The sequence below is a fragment of the Drosophila ananassae genome, chromosome 3R, assembly GCF_017639315.1.
Source record: "Drosophila ananassae strain 14024-0371.13 chromosome 3R, ASM1763931v2, whole genome shotgun sequence".
NCBI lineage: Eukaryota > Metazoa > Arthropoda > Insecta > Diptera > Drosophilidae > Drosophila > Drosophila ananassae.
In genome coordinates this window covers 5,763,184-5,787,571 of record NC_057930.1, presented here as the reverse complement: position 1 = coordinate 5,787,571, position 24,388 = coordinate 5,763,184, and the positions used below count along the sequence as shown (strand labels likewise).

The 24,388-nt window shown below is 36.8% G+C and overlaps 2 protein-coding genes across 10 annotated transcripts in view; one reads left to right on the top strand and one right to left on the bottom strand.

Moving 5' to 3' along the window:
- The window catches only part of LOC116655386, a 70,269-nt gene that overhangs the window by 20,408 nt on the left and 25,473 nt on the right, over positions 1-24,388 (top strand). For 3 of the 9 annotated variants that reach the window (XM_044716079.1, XM_032453244.2, XM_032453243.2), the window contains 2 exons: positions 12,750-13,407; positions 17,272-17,794. In XM_044716079.1, the coding sequence (XP_044572014.1) occupies positions 12,835-13,407; positions 17,272-17,794 (1,096 nt within the window). In that variant the 5' untranslated portion in view covers positions 12,750-12,834. Of the gene's footprint in view, positions 1-14; positions 156-11,263; positions 11,653-12,749; positions 13,408-14,737; positions 15,130-17,271; positions 17,795-18,002; positions 18,044-24,388 lie in introns of those variants that run through there. The other 6 variants (XM_044716078.1, XM_044716080.1, XM_014904062.3 and 3 more) reach the window with 6 other exon arrangements.
- On the bottom strand, positions 581-2,627 carry LOC116655387. The gene is made up of 3 exons (XM_032453248.2): positions 2,537-2,627; positions 2,090-2,477; positions 581-873 (listed from the first exon to the last, which is right to left on the bottom strand). Exons 1-3 carry the CDS (start codon positions 2,577-2,579, stop codon positions 753-755), a joined length of 552 nt encoding a protein of 183 aa, XP_032309139.1. The 5' UTR covers positions 2,580-2,627; the 3' UTR covers positions 581-752.

Here is a 24,388-nt window from a genome sequence, read left to right as displayed (position 1 = left end):
TTAAGAAATTTCAGAATAAAACGCCCGTCTGCCACGGCCATAGGCCCTTGAAGCCTCTTTTTTCATTGGACCTACGTTTGTGGGGAGCCGTTTAAAGACAACTCCACATTAGACAAAACAACACTTAAAATACGATTTCTCGAAAAGCGGAACAGGTACGAATTAACGGTTTTCAGATTCTAAGACATTTGGAACAAATCCTCATAAAAATTGGAGCGGTACATTTTGGAAAATCCTACTAAGTCTTCAGGAGACCTGTTATTGGACTACGATCTGCCTTTCCGAGAAATATTGTGTGTCACTTCTTATCGAAATTACGATATACATGCAAAATTATTTTACAATATTTCGGCACACAATAAATTTTTAAACATAGTCGACGGGGACTATGAACTTAAAAACTGTTAAGTGTTGCTTTCAGTCAGTCTTTCCGCTGATATACTAGATTTTGGGTTACGTCCCGGGTAGTCACTTTTTGCTGTTGTGCCGACAAGAGCGTCGGGCATTGGAGCCGGCTCACCCGGGTTCTATTTTTGCTTTTTTCGTTTAAACTTATGCCAAGAAAAGCATTTAAAGTAAAGTAGTTTATTTTAATATTTGTTATATATTTTCCTGAATAAAATAACAGAATAAAAATTACCGATTCCTCCTTCGAATCAGAAACTTCAGATAGCGTCGTCGCATCATCTTTATCTGCAAAACTTATGGTAAGAGGAAACTCTGTGGAAAATGTTTCAATTGTTGTTTTCTTTTTAGAAGTCGTTGAATGAATGATCTTGGGCAATAATCGTGGAAGAATTCAAAGTAATCGGTGTAGTATTAGCAATAATATGAGATGATTTTACAGCCGTTGCTAAATTCGATCCACAAGTACTGCAAAATAAAAGCAAATTAAAACAAGAAAGGAAAGCTAACTTCGGGCGGAGCCGATGTTTATATACCCTTGCAGTTGAGTCGCAGTCCGCTAGGTGGCGCCACGCATCTTATATTGTTAGCTATATAGTGGATCGCATATAGTCTGCCGATCCTTATGAAATTTGACATATCGAATTATTTTGTGTATAAAGCGTGTGCAAAGTTTCGAAAGACTCGATAGCCTTAAAACTGAGAGACTAGTTTGCGAAGAAACGGACAGACGGACATGCTCACATCGACTCAGGAGGTGATCCTGATCAAGAATATATATACTTTATAGGGTCGGAGATGTCCCCTTCACTGCGTTGCACACTTTTGACCAAAATTATAACACCCTCGGCAAGGGTATAACAAGAGAGGAAAGCTAATTTCGGGCGGACCCAAGTTTATATGCCTTTGCAGTTAGCTAGCAGCTTATATTATTGTATATATATCGTATATAGTTGGCCGATCTTTGTGAGAATTTCACCATCGAATCAATTTTTTAATAAAATGTTGGAAAAAGCCCCAAGCATCTTTAAAAATATCAAGGTTGTGCAATTTCCGATCGTTCAGTTATATGGAAGATATGGAAGGATATAGTCGACCAAACCAGATCGGTCCAGCACTGCCAGCAAAAAAAGGATGTGTGCAAAGTTTCAACTCGATACCTTAAGCTAGAATTAAATTAAAAAATTGGCAGACTAGTTTACGTAGAAACAGACAGACGAACATGCTCATATCGACTCAGGAAGCGATACTGATCAAGAATATATATACTTTATAGGGTCGGAGTTGTCTCCTTCACTGCGTTGCACACTTTTGACCAAAATTATAATAACCTCTGCGAGGGTATAAAAAGCAAAGAGATGGAATAGAATGTGAATGAAGATATTTTACCGCTTCGGGCGGAGCCGAATTTAATATACCCTTGCAGCTAGGTGGTAGTTATATCCTAGGACATATTTCGAAAATATCGGATAATAGCATTTACTCGGAAATATCCCAACCTTCTATCTTCAAAAACAGCAAAGTTGTGTAATTTTCAATTGACAAGTTATACGGCAGCTTAGCATATAATAGTCGTCCTTATGAAATTTGGTGCATCGGAACAGTTAGCCTAAATTAGAATCCAAGATAACCCGATCCAAATAGCATAGTGTAGCAAGCAAAACAATACTATTTTTTTACTTACTCATTTTCTATCTTTTTTAAAGTCTCATGTTTTGCTGAATTAGAATCTGTTAATTTTGAGATCAAAAGTTTTCGGTGCATCTGATGTAATTTATTGCATTGTTTTAAAAGAGAAAGCTTTTGATTAAAAAGTGCCAACACAATGCTCTGTTCTAAGTCAATCCTTTCTTTGTTATAAAATGTGAACTCTCGAATTTGAATGAGTTTGCTGTGAAGACTGGTGTAATTCTCTATTAATGGATTCTTTAAGTTCTCATAATTTTTCTTAAATTGTAAATTATTATTTGCAAACCCTGTGATGTTAAATGCCAGAGCCATTATCTTTTTATCTGCCTTAGTAGCTTGTCGAATTAGTTCAGCATGGCTTTTAAGTCCTCCATTGCTTTCGCCTTTTATATCGATAAAATTTATTATTTTTAAAAAGGTATAATGTAAAAAATCGTCTTACAAGATTTTAGGATAAGAATAAATAAAACTATTCCAAAATTCATAACTTGCTTGTAGATTAAATTTTTTTATAAAGAAGTATGTATATATTAATTGAGATACTTTTTTTAATGAATTCGATTTACTTAAATACATTAAAAATAACGATAAAGGTAACTTTTGCCGAAGGCGAAGTTACTATACCCTTGCAGTTTTAAGTTTCTGCTAGAGAGTTTACAAATGATTCTGAGCCGAGGATTCAATCTTAGCAATTACCAAACGAAAATGTATGTGTTGCTTTTGTTAAAATTTTTTTTTTTAATTAAAATATATTAAACAAAAAAGGACGGCTACAGTCGAAATTTTTGTCGTTTCAGCGGGTTCATCATCTGGAATTTACCCCGTCAAGAGGGTATAAACATCGCAGAGGATATTCTATTTTTGGTCAAAAGTGTGCAACGCAGTGAAAGAGACATCTCTTACCCTATAAAGTATATATATATTTTTGATCAGGATCACCTCCTGAATCGATATGAGCATGTCCAACTGCCGGTCTGTCTGTCTGTTTCTCCGCAAACTAGTCTCTCAGTTTTATAGCTATCGAGTTAAAACTTTGCACACATCCTTTTTTTGTTTTCAGGCAGTATATAAGTATATAAGTCTATAGCTGTCATAGAACGACTGGAATTGGCATAACTTTGGTGTTTTTAAAGTTAGAAAGAGGACTTGGTACAGATTCCATTTTGTCCAAAGAAATCTGATGTATCAAATTGCATAAGGATCTGCGGACTATATCCTATAGCTGTCATATAACTGAACGATCGGAATTGGAATAACTTTCATGTGTTTTAAGCTAGAATGAAGGAACTTTCTACGGATTTCATTTTGGGCAATTTAATTCGTTATGCAAAATTTCAAAGAGATCGGCCGACTGTATCCTATAGCTGCCATAGAACTGAACGATCGGAAATTTCACAACTTTGACTTTTAAAAGATTCTTGGGGTTGTTTCCAACATATTTATTAGAAACTGGATTTGATGGTGAAATTCTCAGAACGATCGGCCAACTATATACGACATATATATAATAATCATATAAAAAAACCTCTTGACGAGGTAAAGTACCGGTGACGAACCTGCATGCGAAACCCAAAATATCTGATATCAATTTTAGTGACGAAAATATGCTATATAGGTGTACAAAATTGCATATAAAAAATATTCTTGTTCGGCACGTGACTGATTTTTTTTTGTTTTTCTTGCACGTGCCGAACAAGAATATTTTTTATATGCAATTTTGTACACCTATATAGCATATTTTCGTCACTAAAATTGATATCAGATATTTTGGGTTTCGCATGCAGGTTCGTCACCGGTACTTTACCTCGTCAAGAGGTTTTTTTATATGATATCAGTTGTTTTTTTGTATATATTGATCTTCAATTATTTAAAACAGAACGCATAATATATAGAATATATATATATATGGAAGTAACCTCTGGACAGGCGATTCACACAGTTAGCAATACTTTAATTGTAAGGATAAACCTCGAAACTCATTTTTTTTTTAACTCTATAGATTTTGACATTCAAGAAGGTGGAATAATTAAAAACCTTTCCAAAGACGTAAAGAATTTTTCGATAACTTCGAGTGGCTCTGAAGTTACACGTATTTTTAATTTACAAAGGTTTTGCAATTTGGTTAGTTTAAAAATTTTAATTAAAAATTTGCCTAAAAATGTATTTAAAATCCAAAATTGTTTCGTAGTTGTGGGAAACCAAATTATTTTAACAAATTAACAGAAAGGTTTGCCATTTCCGATCGTTCAGTTATATGGCAGGTATAGGATATAGTTGCCCGATTCTTATGAACATAGGATTAGATTGCCCAAAACGGAAATCGTACACAGTCCCATCATTCTAGCTTCAAAAACAACAAGGTTAAGAAAATTATCCTAATAAAATTTTGCAAATCGGATAAGATTTCCCAAAATGCAATCTGTACTAAGTCCCATCCTTCTAACTTATAAAAAAAAAAACAAAGTTATGGCATATCCGCTCAATCATATAATAAACATGTATTATATCTAAAATAAATGCGCAAAGATAAAAAAATAAAAAAAAATGGAAATTTCGTTTTTCCAGTTTTTCTAGTTAAACCAATTGTTGAATGTAACAATTTATTTTGGGTGTGCGATATAAAATAATAAATATTAGAAAAGTATTGGCGGAGTTGGTTTGCCTGGTTTTTTTTTAGCTTTTAATTCATGATTTGGCCCAAAACGGTGGTGGCTAATTTAAGTAAAGCATTTATTTATATGCATTATATGCTCAGTGGGGGCATATGCATATAAAGCGTTCTACTCATAAAATTTTGCATTCTTCTCATTAAGACATGAGACACTGAAACACAAAGCAGAATTACATCAAAAGTTGCCATCAAGCAACAAAGTTCGAGGTTAGCCGAGTGGAGAGCGTCGTGGTTCCTAACACGGGAGGGCCTGGGTTCGAGTCCAAGTTGAGTCAATGTTTACGTTTTACTTTTTTAAGCCCTTTTTTATTTGGATTTTATTTTTAAATAAATAATCTAAAATCTGAAAAGATATACTCCATATTTTTTAGGGTATTGACCAAATATATGCAGACTCCAAAAAGCAAAGTTGCCAATCAAATACACACACATGTATAAGTAAATGCAAGCTTCACAGGAGGCTGCACAAAATGGGTAGCTGCACTTACAGGACTATATCTTGAGTTAACGGATTTTGCCAGATATGAGCGATATATCAAAAGTTGCGTCATCTCAAAAGCTATCTCCACGTGCAATATAAAAAGGATCAGTCGACCAAATTTTGAAAAATAATTTTTTTTCTTAAAAGTTTATTTTCAGTGTATTTTTTTTTTGTGTACTATATAGACGTTTGGTCTCAAAGAAAGTGAAATTTATATTTAAAAAACCATTTCAACGGTGTAAAGCTCTTTTTAATATCTTTCTTAATTATAAAGTTATGAATTTTTTTATTAACAAAGTTTTTTTAATTTTTTTACGTAAGCTTAAGGTATTTCAAAAAGTTGTAGAACAATAGTTGCTCATATGATAGTAACAAACATTTTCCAATTTTTTTCAGGATTTTTAAGAAAAAAATAGTGCAAACAGACAAACCGACAATTGGCTTCATTTTGAAGAAGAAGAAAAAATTTCAAATAATTTTTCAAATAACTTCTGAATGAAATGTCGGATCGGGTCGATTGAGGTACCAATCGACGCGTATTTAGCTCTAGAATATATGCGAATATATAAAAATATTCTATCTGGGGACTAAAATGTGCCCACCAGCTTCACTTTAGTGATTAAAAATTTTTTTACTTTCACCCTAATTTCTCCCAAACCAAATAACTTTTGGAATATGTTTCGACAAAAATTATCTAATTGAAACAATACCTTTCGATTGGTATATCATTCATTTAGATCGGTTGCCTACAGAAAATTTTTAATTCTTCGGCTATATATAGAGTTTCCTCGCGCACGCCTAGGCATGCAGGTCGTCACCTCGTGGACTTCCGTCCACAGTGATGCGTGGCGCCATAAGCTGCTGCCTAACTGCAAGGGTATAAACTTCGGTTCCGCCCGAAGTTAGCATTCCTTTATTGTTATACCTTTGCAGAGGGTATTATAATTTTGGTCAAAAGTGTGCAACGCAGTGAAGGGGACATCTCCGACCCTATAAAGTATATATATACTTTCTACGGATATTGGCCAAAGGCCCGTTTGGGCCTTAAAACTCATTAATGGTTTAAAAAATAGAAATTTTCATCGAATGGGGAAATACTTTGATTTATTTATGAAAAATATATTTTAGAAGCTTGTGTACAAATTTCGAGGTTTCGAAAAAAAAATAAAAAACACGGATTCGAGAAAAACGTGTTTATAGTTTTGAAACTCAGAGTTGAACATATTCGTCGGATCGACTTGAAATTGTGTACACTCAAATTGTAAATCTTTATTAATGGGTCAGTTTAATCGCAAAATAAAAAAGCCGGTCAAATTCAATTCCGTAACAAGCGCATGAGGGCCGAAACGTCGATTCCTCTGTACTTCACATCCTCCTATATAGGGAATTTCATCCTCTTTTCTAGCACAGGACGCCGTCGATTCCCGTAATAATATTACATCGGTTGGTATACGATCCACATCAGCCCGCCTAGTTAGCCTAAGTAACCAAAGTAAAGTCAAGCGTTCGGCATCTTTGCTCCAAAAATCGACCCATAGACTCATAAGGGAAAATCGTCCAACTTCGCTTTTTTTGTAGAATCCCGCTTCTGGAAAATTACCTGTATAAGCAGGCATCCTTGGATCTCGGCACGTGATCCAGAACTCATGAGAGCCGCATTTGACTATTAAAACGGTCAGATAACTCCCAAAGAGTAGTCACTGACCCTGGGACGCGTAGCTGGATCTCACATCTAATAAGATGTGTGATATCCATGGATGTGGGCCTGGAAGATTAAGCCATGATTACAAAAACGATTACGTAAAACATCAAGGACCATCATAATTAGTATCTGTAATCTCCAGGACTCTCACGGTCTCCAACGCTGATTGCCGCGACAAGAAATGAGCCACATGAGCTTCTTCATCATAATTCCGTAAGAGTGCAAGGCGTCGGGAACAACAAGAAGTCACCCCTTTTATCCACAGAACTATAAACGATCGCAATAACAAAGCGCGATATCACGTCGTAAAATTAAAAAAAAATTTAACAATAAATAGGCGAACGAATTTTTTCAATATTCTCTAATGACGTTGTAACAGTAATAAAAAATAATAAAAAAAGGAATTCCGTACTAATTTTTGAATGGTGAAATATTTTACCTTAAGGCCAATGTCATAGTGGCTGAAGAAACTCATGCAGTAAAGATTTTATAGGATATTGCTTACCTCTTTGATCTTAAACTCTGACTCTTGGGTCGATGTTAACGTGTTAACATTCTAACGTTCCAAAGTTATAAAATTCTAAAAATATAATTCTCCCTTTCCTTCTCATATCAGCCTGGCATTCAACCGATAAAAACACGATTTAATTTTGAGGTCACAATTTTCGAATGCTAAAATGTTTTTTTTTAATTGAATATTACTCTATACTTTCTAATTTTGTAGCTATAGTTTAAACACGTTTTTGTCTGCGCTTTAGATTTAATATATAAATTTAATAAATTGGTGAGGTCACTTAAAAGGGTCACTATCACATAAGCATAAAATTTACTTATTATCTTTAGATAGATAAACTGTAAATAAAATAAAGAAAGAAAAAAAAACTATCACATAAGCTTATTTTCCTCCTTTGTTTTGAGTATTGGACTTGGATCTGCTCAGCAAAAAATTTTCCTAATAAGATTAGAAGAAGCAAAATAAAATATCGATTTTTTTTCGAGATATACAAAATGAAACCCACGACCCTACATTTTTAATACAAATTAATTTTTTGTGCATATATTAACTTTTTTCAGATGTTTTTAGCTTTCATCAGGACGTCGTGGTCTGTCTCTTTCTACACTTCCTCTAACATCAATATACCAACTACTACTTTACAAAAAAATGAATGTGTCACTTATAGATCTTATTTATTGCTTATTTATTCTGTTTTTGCTTAAAAAAAGAAGAGTAATAGGTATTTTGACAATCCCGTTATTTTTAATCGGAGATTCCATTTTGAATCGAAAAAGAAACAAAAAATTTGCTCACATGAATAATGAATTTGCGACTCCTAATGTGTCCTAATTACATTTCTGATTATATGTGGTTCAATTACACAGGCCGACAATTTCCAACTTTTTTTTTCCTCCACGCATAATTTTACCTGCTCCATAACCTTTAGGCTCCCCTGAACCAAAGTCCAGAACAAACATTGGTTCTATCACCCACCGTTTCCGCGGTACACCTAAGAGATGAAATTGATCAAATTTTACCATATATTGAATTATGTAGGCCGTGTAATGGCGATGACCATCATTGTATCCAGTACATATCATTTTTGAAATGTATGTGTACCAACTAAAATTAAAAAATGGTATCTAGCAGTTACCATATCTTTGGAATACTCATCCAAAGTTGAAATCTCAGATTTTCTACGTTAATTTTTGGTCTTCTATGATTTTTCCCCAAACATTTTTCTATGGAAGATTTTTATTTTCTTATTGAAATCAGTAGATCATACCATGTTTTAATTTTGGATTTAAGGAAAAACTCGAAATAGTTTTATTGAATTTATTATAGGTGGTTAAACAATATTTTCTTCAATTAAATTGGAGTTTTTAATCTCATATTTTCAAAAAGTCATGGCTATCTACAACTTCTGTAAAGCTTTACTAAACAAGCTGAACCTGCAATAGATACGTTTTGAATATAGAAACAGTTTTAGATAGCCATGACTTTTTGAAAATATGAGATTAAAAACTCCAATTTAATTGAAGAAAATATTGTTTAACCACCTATAATAAATTCAATAAAACTATTTCGAGTTTTTCCTTAAATCCAAAATTAAAACATGGTATGATCTACTGATTTCAATAAGAAAATAAAAATCTTCCATAGAAAAATGTTTGGGGAAAAATCATAGAAGACCAAAAATTAACGTAGAAAATCTGAGATTTCAACTTTGGATGAGTATTCCAAAGATATGGTAACTGCTAGATACCATTTTTTAATTTTAGTTGGTACACATACATTTCAAAAATGATATGTACTGGATACAATGATGGTCATCGCCATTACACGGCCTACATAATTCAATATATGGTAAAATTTGATCAATTTCTTCTCTTAGGTGTACCGCGGAAACGGTGGGTGATAGAACCTATGTTTGTTCTGGACTTTGGTTCAGGGGAGCCTAAAGGTTATGGAGCAGGTAAAATTATGCGTGGAGATTTTTTGCTGTTGGCCTGTGTTATTAAACTTATTTTAAAAACTTTAAAATTACGGAAAAGTTTGAGGTAAAAGCAAGTTTTCCCACAGTAAAAAAAAAGAATTAGTAATTTACAACGTCGTAAATTAAAAAAAAAAACACCGCTCAAGGCCGCACGAAAGAAACAATGCCTTACATTTTGTAGAAAACAAATTAATAATTTTGGATAAAAAGAAATTTTATCTTAAAGAATACAACTTTTATTAACTTATTTATTATAGCTTGCGTAATGAGGAAAATGTTTTTAAAAGGTTTCACTGCCAGAATGACTGCAAGAGCATATAAAAAGATGTTCATTGGAAGTTTATAATAGTTTACATGCTGCCAGGATAATAAAAACTTGGCTTTATAACAGAAACCTGTCATTGCTAGGTTTGTCACCAGGATGGTGATCAACTTAAACTTAAATGTAATTAAAAATGTTTTAGGATTTTAATTCAGATTCCCAAATCACAACGGATGGCAGTACGCTAGGTGGCGACACGCATGCCCTCGCATCTAGCGCGTGAAGAAACTAGCCGAATATATAGCCGAAGAATTAAAAATTTTTTGTGTGCATTCAATCTGAATCAGTGATATACCATCCATATAATGAAAGATATTTTTTTTATTAGATGGATTTTATCCAAAAATCGAAAATATGCGTCAATTGGTACCATCCCGACATTTCTTGACCATTCCAATTTGAACATTGCAATGTCCAATGTCCAATGCATTAGTCGGATCTCGACCATCCCGGTCCAACATTATTTTTTCTCTTAAAATTTTGAAAAAATTGGAGTGTTTGTTCTACGATTTTTTTAAATTACCTTACGTTTCCTTAAAAAATTAAAAAGACTTTTAAACTCAAAAAACTCGTAACTTTACAACCAATGCACCTAACTTCACATGCTATACTTCGATAGAAAGGTTTTAAATATCTTATTCCCTTTTTAAGATCACATTTTTAAATCGTAAGAAAAAAAATACACTGATAGAGTCCGATAAGTAGAGCTACCGATGGTGCTGGCTGTGAAGCTAAGGTACATATTCATAGCATTTCATAAGCTTATTGGGTTGCGGATTTGCTTTTTGTAGCTTGCGAACATATAAAACAAATAAATTAGAAATAATGCATGTTGGGCTAAGCAGCCACGTGATAAGCCGATTAGAATATTGATAATTGCATTTAATCCTTTCTTCTGTCTCCCAGTTTCGCATTGTGGTCATTTATAGCGCATGCGCTTTTGGGAGCATTGGAAGAGCTTCTGTGCCAAAGCTCTTGTTTTTACTTGTTATTTCGGCATTTTTTTGTATCGGCCGCTGCATTTGTTTTGGGGTTAAATTGACCCATAATAAATATTGAAATAAAAATTGAGGCGCTGCATTAGAAGGTGAAGGCTGCGGCGCGGAATGAGGATTGCACAATTATGGCGCTGGAGTCGCTGAGACTCCGCTGAGAGTCGCTGGTGCTGAGAAGCGTTTGCGTGGAGCTTAATTTCAGCGAGATCGGGAGTGAGCTGTATTGGAGATTCTCGCAGCTGGCGACTGATATGCAGGGGGACATACAGGTGGAGGTTACCAAGCGCTAAATGAGAATCGCTGCCCACTCCACACTTCTCGACGGTGTCGGTGACTCACCCATGCCATACAAGCGATGCCAACATTCAGCCAGTCAATCAACACCGTCTTGACTCAGGATCGCCATACTGAAGTGCTTCTGCCAACCGCAAATATCCTCATCCGTGGTCGATCAGGTGCCTTCCTGCAATGCAGAGTGTTATTGGATTCTGTTTCACAAGTTAACCTTATCTCATCGCGGCTGGCAAGTCAACTTCAGCTTCGTCGCTCCAAATGCTGTGTAACGGTCGTCGGTCTCGGATGGAAGATTCCTCACGACGTTGCTCTGGCTGATCCCAACTTTCACAGACCGCAGGGTGTGGACCTGCTAATTGGAGCCAGCCTGTTCTTTCAGCTTTTGTCAGTTGGACAAATCCATTTAGGTCACTGCCTTCCAATTGCCCAAAATACACTATTATGGGCTGGGTGGTTACTGGACGCAATGGACTACTGCGGGAAAACAGCTTGGCAGTTTCGGTCAGCTGCTGTTTTCCGGGCATAGAAGCAGACTGGGTGAAACTAATCATCACTTTAATGTTGTAACAATAAAGCTCCGAAACCGTGGGAACTTCTATCGGTGAGCAATTCGGTCTTGCGCTAAGGATTATAATGAGCTAGGACGGGTGGAACAATGTGACAAAGTGTTTCTTAAATTAATACAGGCAATTTTCTCAGGTAGAGAACACCCCTCCACAGGAAGATACCACCCCTTTTGATTAGATCAGAAACTGGCTTGACAATGCAGGAAAAGGATGGTACCATGGTAAACAGTTTTTAAACCAATTTTTCCCTCGACATATTCTAAACAATCTTCAATCAGCGGCGAAGAAAAGTTGTCTCTAACTTTTAATTTTTATACCTTCAGTAATCGATGCACCTCCGGATCTCACCGGAGGTGCATCGATTTTTTTCCTAACGAGAACGATAGGGGAGGCGTATTTAGACTGACTAGGTCAAATAATGTTGCTGGCTAACTGGCTTACTAACTGTATAAACGATTTATCCTCCACGGTTCCTTCGGGTTCCGGCAATGTTGAGCCTAAGGTTGGGGCACTGGCGATTTTCATAGACCACCTTAAACGGATAAAACATCCGTCCTCCGGTCTTTTCACTTCATGGCGGTATGCCCCATTTGTCGGCAGTTAAAGTATATAATGCCCTGTGTAGTAAGCTCCCTCACGAGGAAGCGAAGGAGCAACGTTACGTTTCCTTTCGAGACGTACAGATTGATACCGCATCAGCTTTTGACGCAGCGCATCCAACACAGTTGTACAGCGGAGATGCTCGTCAGCACGATCCTCCAATCCATCAAAGATATACTTGACGACATCCATTTCGTCCAAATTGCCTTACTGGGCGATGTTCCGCATTGTGATGAAATATTGCATCAGTCTCATTGCTACCTATTGATCGGGTTTTGAGTTGCTTACCCACTTTTACCCAATTTTCAAGATGCTTCGGTCTGTTTTAAATATTTTTATTAAAAAATTGATTTGATAGTGAAATTCTCATATGGATAGGCCAATTATATACGATCCGATAATATAATATTGTATTATAAGCTGCTACCTAACTGGAACTGAATATCAACTTCGGCTCCGTCAGAAGTTAGCTTACCTTTCTTGTTGTTATAGTATATATAATAACATATAAACCTTCTAAAATTTTTTTCAGACACTTTTCCACATATAGATAAGCAGATATCAACAAGGATCCAATGAGAATGGCACATTAAACTTTTCCAATTTAGTTTTATAATATGATCGGGAGGCGAAACAATTTTCAAATGTATGAATTAATACCAGATCTTGCAGAAAAGAATTCATGTGGCAATAAGAAAAAGAGTCACACATTGCCACACATCAATAAGGGGTCATTAAGTGATTTTCGGTATCGTTGGTCAACAGGTAACCTGAACGAAACAAACCCCAAGTTCTTTACGCACCTCAGCTCTAAGTCACCCACCAAGTTCATCGATAAATTCTTCCGAAACGATCTACGGAGTGGATACGATTCCTTAAAATGTCAAAGGGGAGGCTGCAAGTTGACATCGACGAACGAGAAGTTCCTACCGGATAGTATTCCGATCTATACAAACTGGCAAACGGACAGGAATGGCCTTAATTCCCTTCACAGCCGTAATCCTTCAGGGCGTCACCATTGCGACGGGGAAATGTACGAGATGGTACAAGCTAAGCGCTCACAGTGCAATTTTCTCATAAACGAATTTGAAAGTATTCCACAAAAATGCCACAAAAAAATAAGTGGTACATCAACAGCACTGCAGACACTCTGTGAAGGAGACCATCTAAAAAACCAGAACTCAACCGAGGTAGGCAAAAAATCTATGATGAATTAAATAGACCTTTGTACTCGATGTGTACCACAAATATAATAATGTAGTTTTTATTCAGTTTAGTTTTTATTCAAAAAAATTCACGCGCTTTCTCGTTGCCAATCACTTTTAATGTTCCCGCATCTATAGATATTTTTTAACTTATTCAACTACATAAATTAACGGTTTTCATACACGATTGCACCCAAGGTTTAAGTCTAGCTGCTTCCTGGATTCCCTTATACGGTAGCTGGGTGAACTGACAATCCTCTATGTCTGTAACCTCGTATCGATTATTCGGTAACACACGGTTAATATTATAAGGTCCACGATACTTTGGCATGAATTTCTTACAGCGGTATTCTTGCGGCGGTGCCCTATGTCTTAGGGCAGGTCGAGTTTGTGTTTTAGCCAGCTTCTTTATATTTTATACTCTATATTTTTTTCCTTGAGAAAGGCAGAGAAATTAATCAACCCTACTCATTACCAAGAAACCAATACTTTAATATCTTACCAATATCTTTAAGATCGTTGACGCTTTTATCAACACCAAGCTAGGCCTTTTATGGGGACATACAATTATAACCTTCCGGCGTGATTCCTACAGTTAATTATTCCATAAACAAGCTCAAAACGTTCGACGGCATCTCTTCCTAGGTTGTCCCGGAGTTCAACAATTTCTGAGTCTCTTATCTGTTCGGATTGCAACAGTAAATTAAATCTTTTGGACTAGGTCCAACTATACCTACAAGTGGCATCCGATTCGGTCAAGGCATTCTTCCTTGCATTTTTTACAACGGTACGATCTTCGGAGACATTTCGCTCCCTCGGATTCCTCGGTTTCACACAGATTCATAGGGTATACGTCTTCCAACAGTGTTACGGCTCCACACGGATTCGTAGGGTTTTCTGTTCCTACCGGTGTTGTGGTTTCACAAGAGTTCATCATTTCACTGAAACGGCTAACCACGAATTTCGGCTTTGTCGAGGCAACATAAGGAAACGTCATCTTCAACGGAACTTAATAATTCGTTTTGTCATGCGGGAACCAAGTCGGTGTTTTATGTAGCACTTATAATTTAATTTGTAGAATTATAATTCCAAAGACCACCGGGCAATTCGCGGGTTGTTTGATTTCTTGTTCAGCGTTTGAGCGAGAGAATCGCAGGATGCCCTAGATACACACAGAAACGACGAAGAGCGTATATTATCCGTGGGAACTTCCATCGTTGGGTAATTCGGACTCGCGCTGGGGATTATATAGAGCTAGGACGGGTGGCACAATGTGACAAAACGTTTCTTAAATTAATAAAGGACTTTTTCTCAGGTGTCCTCATCAGGAAGAGACCACCCCTTTTGAGTCGATCATAAACTGGCTTGGCAATGCAGAAAGAGGATGGTACAAACTTGCGGAAATATGAAAATAGTCCTAAGAATGAATGAAGAGATATACAGTTTGGAGCCTCGGGATCTTCACTGATATCTTTTATATGGGTGTCATTGTATACCGGACTACTGAACGGGTAGCTAGAATAATGTCATCCATACAAACGAAAATCTGACGCTTTTGGATGAGCTTACGGACTACATTGGATATAATTCTTGCATCTCCAAATGGCATTCCATTAGGTGTTATAAAAGGTATATTTTATATACGGTATATTTTACTGACTTCGGATCCACTCCAATTCAATGGAACCCACTCTTCAAGTTCAATACGGAAAAACCAGTTTTTCCCTCGACATATTCTAAACAATCTTCAATCAGCGGCGAAGAAAAGTTGTCTCTAACTTTTAATTTTTATACCTTCGGTAATCGATGCACCTCCGGATCTCACCGGAGGTGCATCGATTTTTTTCCTAACGAGAACGATAGGGGAGGCGTATTTAGACTGACTAGGTCAAATAATGTTGCTGGCTAACTGGCTTACTAACTGTATAAACGATTTATCCTCCACGGTTCCTTCGGGTTCCGGCAATGTTGAGCCTAAGGTTGGGGCACTGGCGATTTTCATAGACCACCTTAAACGGATAAAACATCCGTCCTCCGGTCTTTTCACTTCATGGCGGTATGCCCCATTTGTCGGCAGTTAAAGTATCTAATGCCCTGTGTCGTAAGCTCCCCCACGAGGAAGCGAAGGAGCAACGTTACGTTTCCTTTCGAGACGTACAGATTGATACCGCATCAGCTTTTGACGCAGCGCATCCAACACAGTTGTACAGCGGAGATGCTCGTCAGCACGATCCTCCAATCCATCAAAGATATACTTGACGACATCCATTTCGTCCAAATTGCCTTACTGGGCGATGTTCCGCATTGTGATGAAATAGTGCATCAGTCTCATTGCTACCTATTGTTTGGGGTTTGAGTTGCGGTTTTCAAACACCGATTTGAGTATTACGCTCATTTCTTTCCTTAACGAAACCTTTTCGTACATCATATGTTATTTTGCTGTTCCTCATATGAGGCGGATCCCTAGCGACAAACATTGCATCGGGTTCAGATTAAGGACACGTGCGGCTTTTTCCAACTCTCTGATGCAAATACGCACCGAAAGTTGTTCTAAGATATACATAGGTTTGACTTTCCAATTCTGCAGCTAATGTGCCCGCATCTCCCTTTTTCCATAACACTGGGGATCAGTGATGTCAATATTATTTCGAAAAAAATACAGATTGAGAAAAAAAAAAACAGGAAAAATATGATAAAAAATTTAAAAAAGAATAGAAAAAAGGTTCTAAAAACTCTCTCTACCTCAGCAGTTGACCATGGCAATAAAAGCAGGCTGAGAGCAAAATTCACCAGGTCCTCATAGCCTGCAGAATCCCGATACCCCTTCACTTCTGACCAAAATTTTGAATTATTTTCCTTTTTGGAAGAATAATTATTGGATTTAAAAAAAGGATAAATTTCCGGATGGGAAATCTAAAAAAAAGAACAGATTTCTGGTATGCGGCTGATTTTTAATTTTTTCCGGATGAAGCGTTTAAAACAGGACAGATTTTTCCGGAAAAAGGACAAATTGGCATCATTGCTGGGGATGTTGAAAATGTGTCAAAGTATTGATATATTTTTGAAAAAAATTAATATTTTTATCATGATATTTTAAAGCGGTCATATCAATATATAAATATTGATATTTTCCGATATTTTGTTTTCGGTCTCATTATTAAAGTTCAATAATTGAACTTGGCCTTCCCAACTTCAGACAATGCCACACATTTCAATAAGTATCCTCAGAATAGACGGCTTTGTCTATCAAATGTGTAGTGCAGTGGTTCCCAAACTTTTTTCTCTCATAGACCCCTTTCAAGACTTTGCTGTATGTAGTTAAGTATGTGTGTTGTTGGTTTAGTTTGGATGAATTTAAGTGGGTCATTAGGATCAATAGAGAGGTAATGTAATACGAAATACGAAAAATTGGATAAAGAGAAATTTTTAATGGCCTAATCTCAAAAAACAAGTTCAATAACCACTTCCTACCAAATTAGACAAATTAGCCAAATTAGACAATTCCCGGCGATCTTGAGAGAAGTTTTGACAATTGATATGTTTTAAACTGATGCCAAACTAAAAGGTATGCAAAGTGTTTTCTTAGGAAGTTATTTGTTAAACAAATAGTTAAATAAGAATAACCACGGTTTCTCTGGCCGAGTGGCTAGAGCATCCGACTCGCGGTCGGTTTGAACGCGGTGGCGCGAGTTTAAACCTTAGCAGGATTCGTTCTTACTTAGCTTTTTATTTTGTTTGTTTATTTCTTGAAAAAAAAATGAGTAACTTACTTTTTATTGGTATCATTAATTTAAAGAGAAATATTTAGTAGAAAATGAAAACATGATTGAAATTTTTGGAATCTTACAGAGCTCAGGCCGTTTTTCTCAGACCACTAAAGGAATTAAGGCTCAAAACTTTTCGCCCGTCATTACAAAAGGAGGGAATCAGAGAATAAAATCGGTGACACCATTCGAGATCTTGCAGCAACGTCGATTTCTAAATTTAATATCTAGCTATGACCAACAAAATAAGTCTTTGCACCAAGAATTGGCCAATGAGAAGCGCCGACGTACCTTTGAGCTGAACTGTGTGATCGATTCACTTCTCGTTTTTGAGACGAAGCTAAAAAAGGACATGAAAACTGCTAGGCAAAGGCTACTTGAGAGAGATATGGAAATTTGTCGCTTAGTTCGTCTAAATTTTGCTTTGCGAAAACGTCTTAAAAGCCATCATCAGGAACAAACTAAAATCGCCAACCAGGATCAGGATGACTTAAATTGCATGGTATTAGAAGCATTGCAATGTAATACATGTCGGAAAAAATTTTATGAAGTCGAGTTCAATGAGAACAAGCTTTATTTTCCTAAGGAGATAAGTCTAAGCGTAAACGGTAAGTTGACAAAAAAAATTCCGAATTTATAAAACAACAAGAAAGGAAAGCTAACTTCGGGCTGAACCGAAGTTCATATACCCTTGCAGTTAGGTAGCAGCTAATATTATTAAATATATGTACATATATCGGATCATATATAATTAAAAAACGTTATGTCAATTCAGATCATTCAGTTAAGTCGGCCTATCTTTATGGATTTTTGTAGATAAGACATATTGGCCAAAAAAATAATTTGTGGAAAGCCTCAACCCTGTAAAAAAACACCAAAGTTATGGCATTTTCGATCAAATAGTTATGTGGCTGCTATAGGATATAGTTGACCAATCCAGGCTTTTATACTGCGTGCATATTGAATTGGAGGAGACATATCTTCTTCACTGCGCTACCAAGTACCAGGTAGGATCGCACTTGAAAGTCATCCAAGAACGACATTATTGAATTCAAGAATTTTGAGAACGAATTTTGGGACAAATTCTTCTCATAAGAAATATAATTACCTAAATTACATAAAAGATGATATTTTTTTATTCACATCTCCTAATTTTTTTTTTATTTTATATTTTTTGGTTCTTTATTTTAATGTCTTTTATTGAATTGATTTTTATTGAATGTGCAAGGAGTCGAAACCGGGCCATTCCGAGCCTATTAACGCGGAATTAGCCATTCAGCTATTGTTCAAATCGCAATAACACTGCAAACACCAGGATCGCTCATGGGAAAATGTGTGTGCCCACCATCGACCGAGATTACTTTTTATTAGGTAAACTATACACAGTCGCCCGATCCGAGAAAAACCTATTAAAATGGATCTAAAAATATGTACACTGTGTCATAAAATATTTTTATTTTCAAAGGCAGAAAAGTTTCCAAAATTAAAGAAACTTAATGGGTCTAGCAGTGGTAGCGAGGCCTTCGGCTGTTAAGTTTTTATTTATATTTGATTGATTGAGCCTGCGCGATGTTGGCTTAAAAGAGTTAATGTATTATCGATATGCGTGTTGTCCCTGTCCATACCATTAGCTGCATTGTTAAATGTTTCTTTATACCCAGTGCTCGTAGAGTACAGGAGTATATTGTATTCGTGTATGTAACATGGGAGAAGAAATCATCTCCGACACCATAAAGGCATATTTTCTTGATCAGCATCAACAGACGCGTCGATATAGCCATGTTCGTTTGTCTTATTGTCCTTCTGTGTGTCTGTCTGTATGAATGCGTGGATCTTAGATACTATAAGACGTAGATTTATAAGATTTTTCATGAAGACTTGTACCCACGAAGATCCAGTGGGTTGGACTATTGCAATGCCTAATTTATAAGTACAAAACAAAAATCAACCAAGTCAAATGATTTTTAAAAGAGGTAAAGACATAACAAGAAAGGAAAGCTAACTTCGGGCGGAGCCGAAGTTGATATACCCTTGCAGTTGAGTCGCAGTCCGCTAGGTGGCGCCACGCATCTTATATTATTAGATATATAGCGGATCGTATATAGTCGGCCGATCCTTATGAAATTTGGCATATCGAATTATTTTGCCAAAAGAGGAATCCATTGAAACTCCCATGCTTTTAACTTGAAAAACAACGAAGTTATAGCATTTCCGATCAATCAGTTATATGACAGCTATAGGATATAGTTGGCCGATCCTTATGAAATTCGACAAATCAGATTTTTTTTCCCAAAATTGAATCTGTACCAAATCCCATCTATCTAACTTAAAAAACACCAAAGTTATGCCAATTTCGATCGTTCTATGACAGCTATAGGATATAGTCGGCCGATCCTTACGAAATTTTGTACATAAGATATTTTGGTCAAATATAACATGTGTAGAAACTCCCAACCCTCTAACTTAAAAAACACCAAAGTTATGGCATTTCCGATCAATCAGTTATATGGCAGCTATAGGATATAGTCGACCGATCCCGGCCGTTCCGACTTATATACTGCCTGCAAAGGAAAGAAGGGTGTGTGCAAAGTTTCAACTCGATAGCTTTAAAACTGAGAGACTAGTTTGCGTAGAAACAGACAGACGGACAGACGGACAGACGGACCGACGGACAGACGGACAGACGGACAGACGGACATGCTCATATCGACTCAGGAGGTGATCCTGATCAAGAATATATATACTTTATAGGGTCGGAGATGTCTCCTTCACTGCGTTGCACACTTTTGACCAAAATTATAATACCCTCTGCAAGGGTATAAAAATGTGAAGGGAGTTAGGGGGGAACTGAATCGCCGCGGCCGGATTCAGTTTACTCAGGATCCAAGCAGTTTTATAACTTTGTAAACACATCTTTTCCCCCTTTGATTACGTTTAAAAACTTATCAGCAAACACTGATCAGGCAATGGCCGATCTCTTTGCACAGTTTTTTCAAAAAACTTATTCACCTAGCACTATTCCAGCTCAGCCTTACACTTATAGTAATCAATCAGCCAACCTTAAATTTTGCCTATCCTTTGATAAGAGTGGTTTAAGGTTAAGCTCCTGTATTCGCCAGGCCCCCGATTGTATCTTGAAAAATTGAGCCGATACACTGTGGAAAAATATCTCCAAAAACTCTTTAATCTATTACTAGAGACTTCGATCTTTCCCCTCATGTGGAAGGAATCATACATAACAAAAAAGGAAAGCTAACTTCGGGCGGAGGCGAAGTTGATATACCCTTGCAGTTCAGTCGCAGTCCGCTAGGTGGCGCCACGCATCTTATATTATTACATATATAGAAGATCGTAAATAGTCGGCCGATCCTTATGAAATTTGGCAAATCAGATTATTTCAGTCCAAAATAGAATCTGTGCCAAGTCCCATCTTTCTAACTTAAAAAACACCAAAGTTATGCCAATTCCGATCGTTGTATGACAGCTATAGGATATAGTCGGCCGATCCTTATGAAATTTTGTACATAAGATATTTTGGTCAAATATAACATGTGTGGAAAGTCCCAACCCTCTATCTTAAAAAACAACGAGTTATGGCATTTCCGATCAATCAGTTATATGGCAGCTATAGGATATAGTCGACCGATCCCGGCCGTTCCGACTTATATACTGCCTGCAAAGGAAAGAAGGGTGTGTGCAAAGTTTCAACTCGATAGCTTTAAAACTGAGAGACTAGTTTGCGTAGAAACGGACAGACGGACAGATGGACATGCTCATATCGACTCAGGAGGTGATCCTGATCAAGAATATATATACTTTATAGGGTCGGAGATGTCTCCTTCACTGCGTTGCACACTTTTGACCAAAATTATAATACCCTCTGCAAGGGTATAAAAAGGGAAAAAATCCGACGCTGCCAATTATAGAAGCATCTCTAAATTGTCAGAAATTCAAAAATTTTTTGAAAAACTTATCACTTCTCATTTGTAATACCATGTAGTTCAATAATATCAACATGCCAGCATGGTTTCACTAAACGTCGAATGTCTCTGTTAACCATTCACGTCTTTTAAGTAAACTCAGTCCTTTGGCAATCGCAACTGATGCTGATGACGTTAAGCTTTGTCTTCAGTATCGATTCACTAGTGTCCAATCTAGACTTCAATCCTACTTGGATAAATTTCAAAATTGGTGCTTAGCACATGGTCAATGGATCGAAATGTGCCCTCACCAGGCTCCGTACTTTCTCTATTGGAACGCCTTAGAACGATTAACTCAGGTTTACAATCTGGGTGTCCTATTAGATTTGAAAATTAATTTTACCGACCATATATCCATTATGGTAAATAAAGAAATGGGTGTGCTTGGTTTTATTGAACGATGCTTAAAAGAATTTAATGACCCGTACTTAACAAAAATTTTAAATACCTTAAATAATTGTCCAATTAGGACAATTAGGACAACTGCCAAACACGCCAAAGTTCTTTTACGCTCAAACATTTCAAAAGATACACAAATTGGCGGAAAACGAAGATTTCGCTGATGCTTAAGACACTACGCAATATATCGTAAAATTGGATCAATTTCTTTTCTTAGGTGTCCCGCGGAAACTGTGGGTGATAGAACTTATGTTTGTTCTGGACCTGGGTTCAGGGGAGCTTAAAGGTTATGGAGTAGGTGAAATTATGCGTGGAGATTTTTTGCTGTTGGCCTGTGTTATTGACTGTTGTGTGTGAGGAATATTTACTGTTTTGAACTAAAGTGAATGGGTGATGTAATTGAGTAGTTTTTGGAGTTCTGGGCAGCTGTCTTGGGCATTGAATATTGATTAATTGATTAAAAACAATGCTATTTTCTTCGAGGGCTTCGATGCGGGAAAGCGTATTTGCGGTTGGGTTTTCATCACCTGCTACATACATGCATTATGGATATAGTGAACCGTCCTATCCGATGGCGAACTTGTCGCTGGAATGCTTTTTCAGGTTTTTTATCGAAGGCGTAATTTAAGTGTTTATGGTCAGTATAGATGTGGAAATCCCTACCGGCAGCATGTGGCGAAAATGTTTTATGCATAGGTACTATTGAGCTATCAGCGTTTTGATAGCGGCTGAATTAACAAGACGAGGTTCAATTTTTATATTAAATTTATTATGGGTCAATTTAACCCCAAAACAAATTCCGCGGCCGATCCAGAACAATGCCGAATAACAAGTGCATAAAACCTAAGAGCTCGCGCAGAAGCTCCACCAAAGCTCCCAAAGTGCATGCGCTACAAAAGAACAACAAAGCGCATGCGAATCTGGGAGAAACAAAGAATATGGAACAGCTGATAACGGGCAATTAGTGGACCGCTGCGGCTAGTTACACTGAGAGAATTAAATAAAAATAATTATGATATTTGATGCTGGCACAAGTCCCAACAGGTATATTTCTAAAAGTTCCGGTCATATGTGCTATACTTTCGTTGCGATTCTGAGAGCTTATGCTGAAAAAAAAATCATAAAAACTATACAAGTTGATAATCGCGATGAAAATTCGTAGTTTCTTGGCCACTTTGGGTAGGGAAAAATTTATGACGGATCTAACGGTCTATGTTACGGTACGGTACATTTGCTAGGGGTTACTTCCGCAGTTTATCACAAACTTTGCGCTGATCTATATTTGTGTGTTGGCCGATTTAACTGATTTTATCATCGACGTAGACAAACACGAAGTCTAGTTCTATGTATGCTTTACATAGTTCAAAGTTGCATTACACAGTCCAAATTTCATGTGTGTGAACAGAACAAATGTAGTTGCTATGACCGTTTTTGGGATCTATTAGGATTTAATTATTTGCGGGGTTGAAATCGATCTTAAGGAAAAACCTTTTTTCCATAATACACGTGTGTGCAATCTTGAATGTTTGGAAGCGGATACCGATCTAGGAAAACTTTTTTTTCCAAATACACTTGTGTGCAATATTGAATTGGGCCAATTCGGATTGGGCGATTCGTAACAAAAGTCGATGGCAGTATGTAATTCTATGAACGTTGATTTTGGTTAGTATTATGACGCGTTTTTATCGATAGTTTTATCGTTGTTGTTTTGCTTGTTAGTCCATGACTGCATAGGCTGCGTTGCCAGTTGTGAGAATTTGGTCTGCGGTGAGCTTCCTATCATGCCGACAATCATCGCGCGTACAGGAGGATGCAGATGCTTGATATAGTAGCATCGTACTACGGTTTCTTCATTGGTTACCTTGGTAGAATAAGTGGCTTGGGTGGCTATCGCCGAGTTGAATTCAAGTTGCGACTCTGTCCAAGCGTACCATATCCGAATAAATAAACTTTAAGAGGATCGCTTCCTATAATGTAGAATAAGGATCTGTGTCGGGTGGATTGTTTACGAGATCGTTTATTTGTTCCAGCAGTGTACCACCAGGGTATTAAGCCTCTGCATACCAAGGTTAGATCCGTCATAAATTTTTCCCCACCCAAAGTGGCCAAGGAACTACGAATTTTCATCGCGATCATAAACTTTTATAGTTTTTATGATTTTTTTTTCAACATAAGCTCTCAGAATCGCAACGAAAGTATAGCACATATGACCGGAACTTTTAGAAATATACCTGTTGGGACTTGTGCCAGCATCAAATATCATAATTATTTTTATTTAATTCTCTCAGTGTAACTAGCCGCAGCGGTCAACTAATTGCCCGTTATCAGCTGTTCCATATTCTTTGTTTCTCCCAGATTCGCATGCGCTTTGTTGTTGTTTTGTAGCGCATGCACTTTGGGAGCTTTGGTGGAGCTTCTGCGCAAGCTCTTAGGTTTTATGCACTTGTTATTCGACATTGTTTTGGATCGGCCGCGGAATTTGTTTTGGGGTTAAATTGACCCATAATAAATTTAATATAAAAATTGAACCTCGTCTTGTTAATTCAGCCGCTATCAAGACGCTGATAGGTCAATAGTACCTATTTATAAAACATTTTCGCCACATGCTGCTGGTAGGATTTCCCACATCTATACTGACCACAAACACTTAAATTACGCCTTCGATAAAAAACCTGAAAAAGCATTCCAGCGACAAGTTCGCCATTGGATAGGACGGTTCACTATATCCATAATGCATGTATGTAGCAGGTGATGAAAACCCAACCGCAACCTTTCCCGCATCGAAGCCGTCGAAGAAAATAGCATTGTTTTTAATCAATTAAT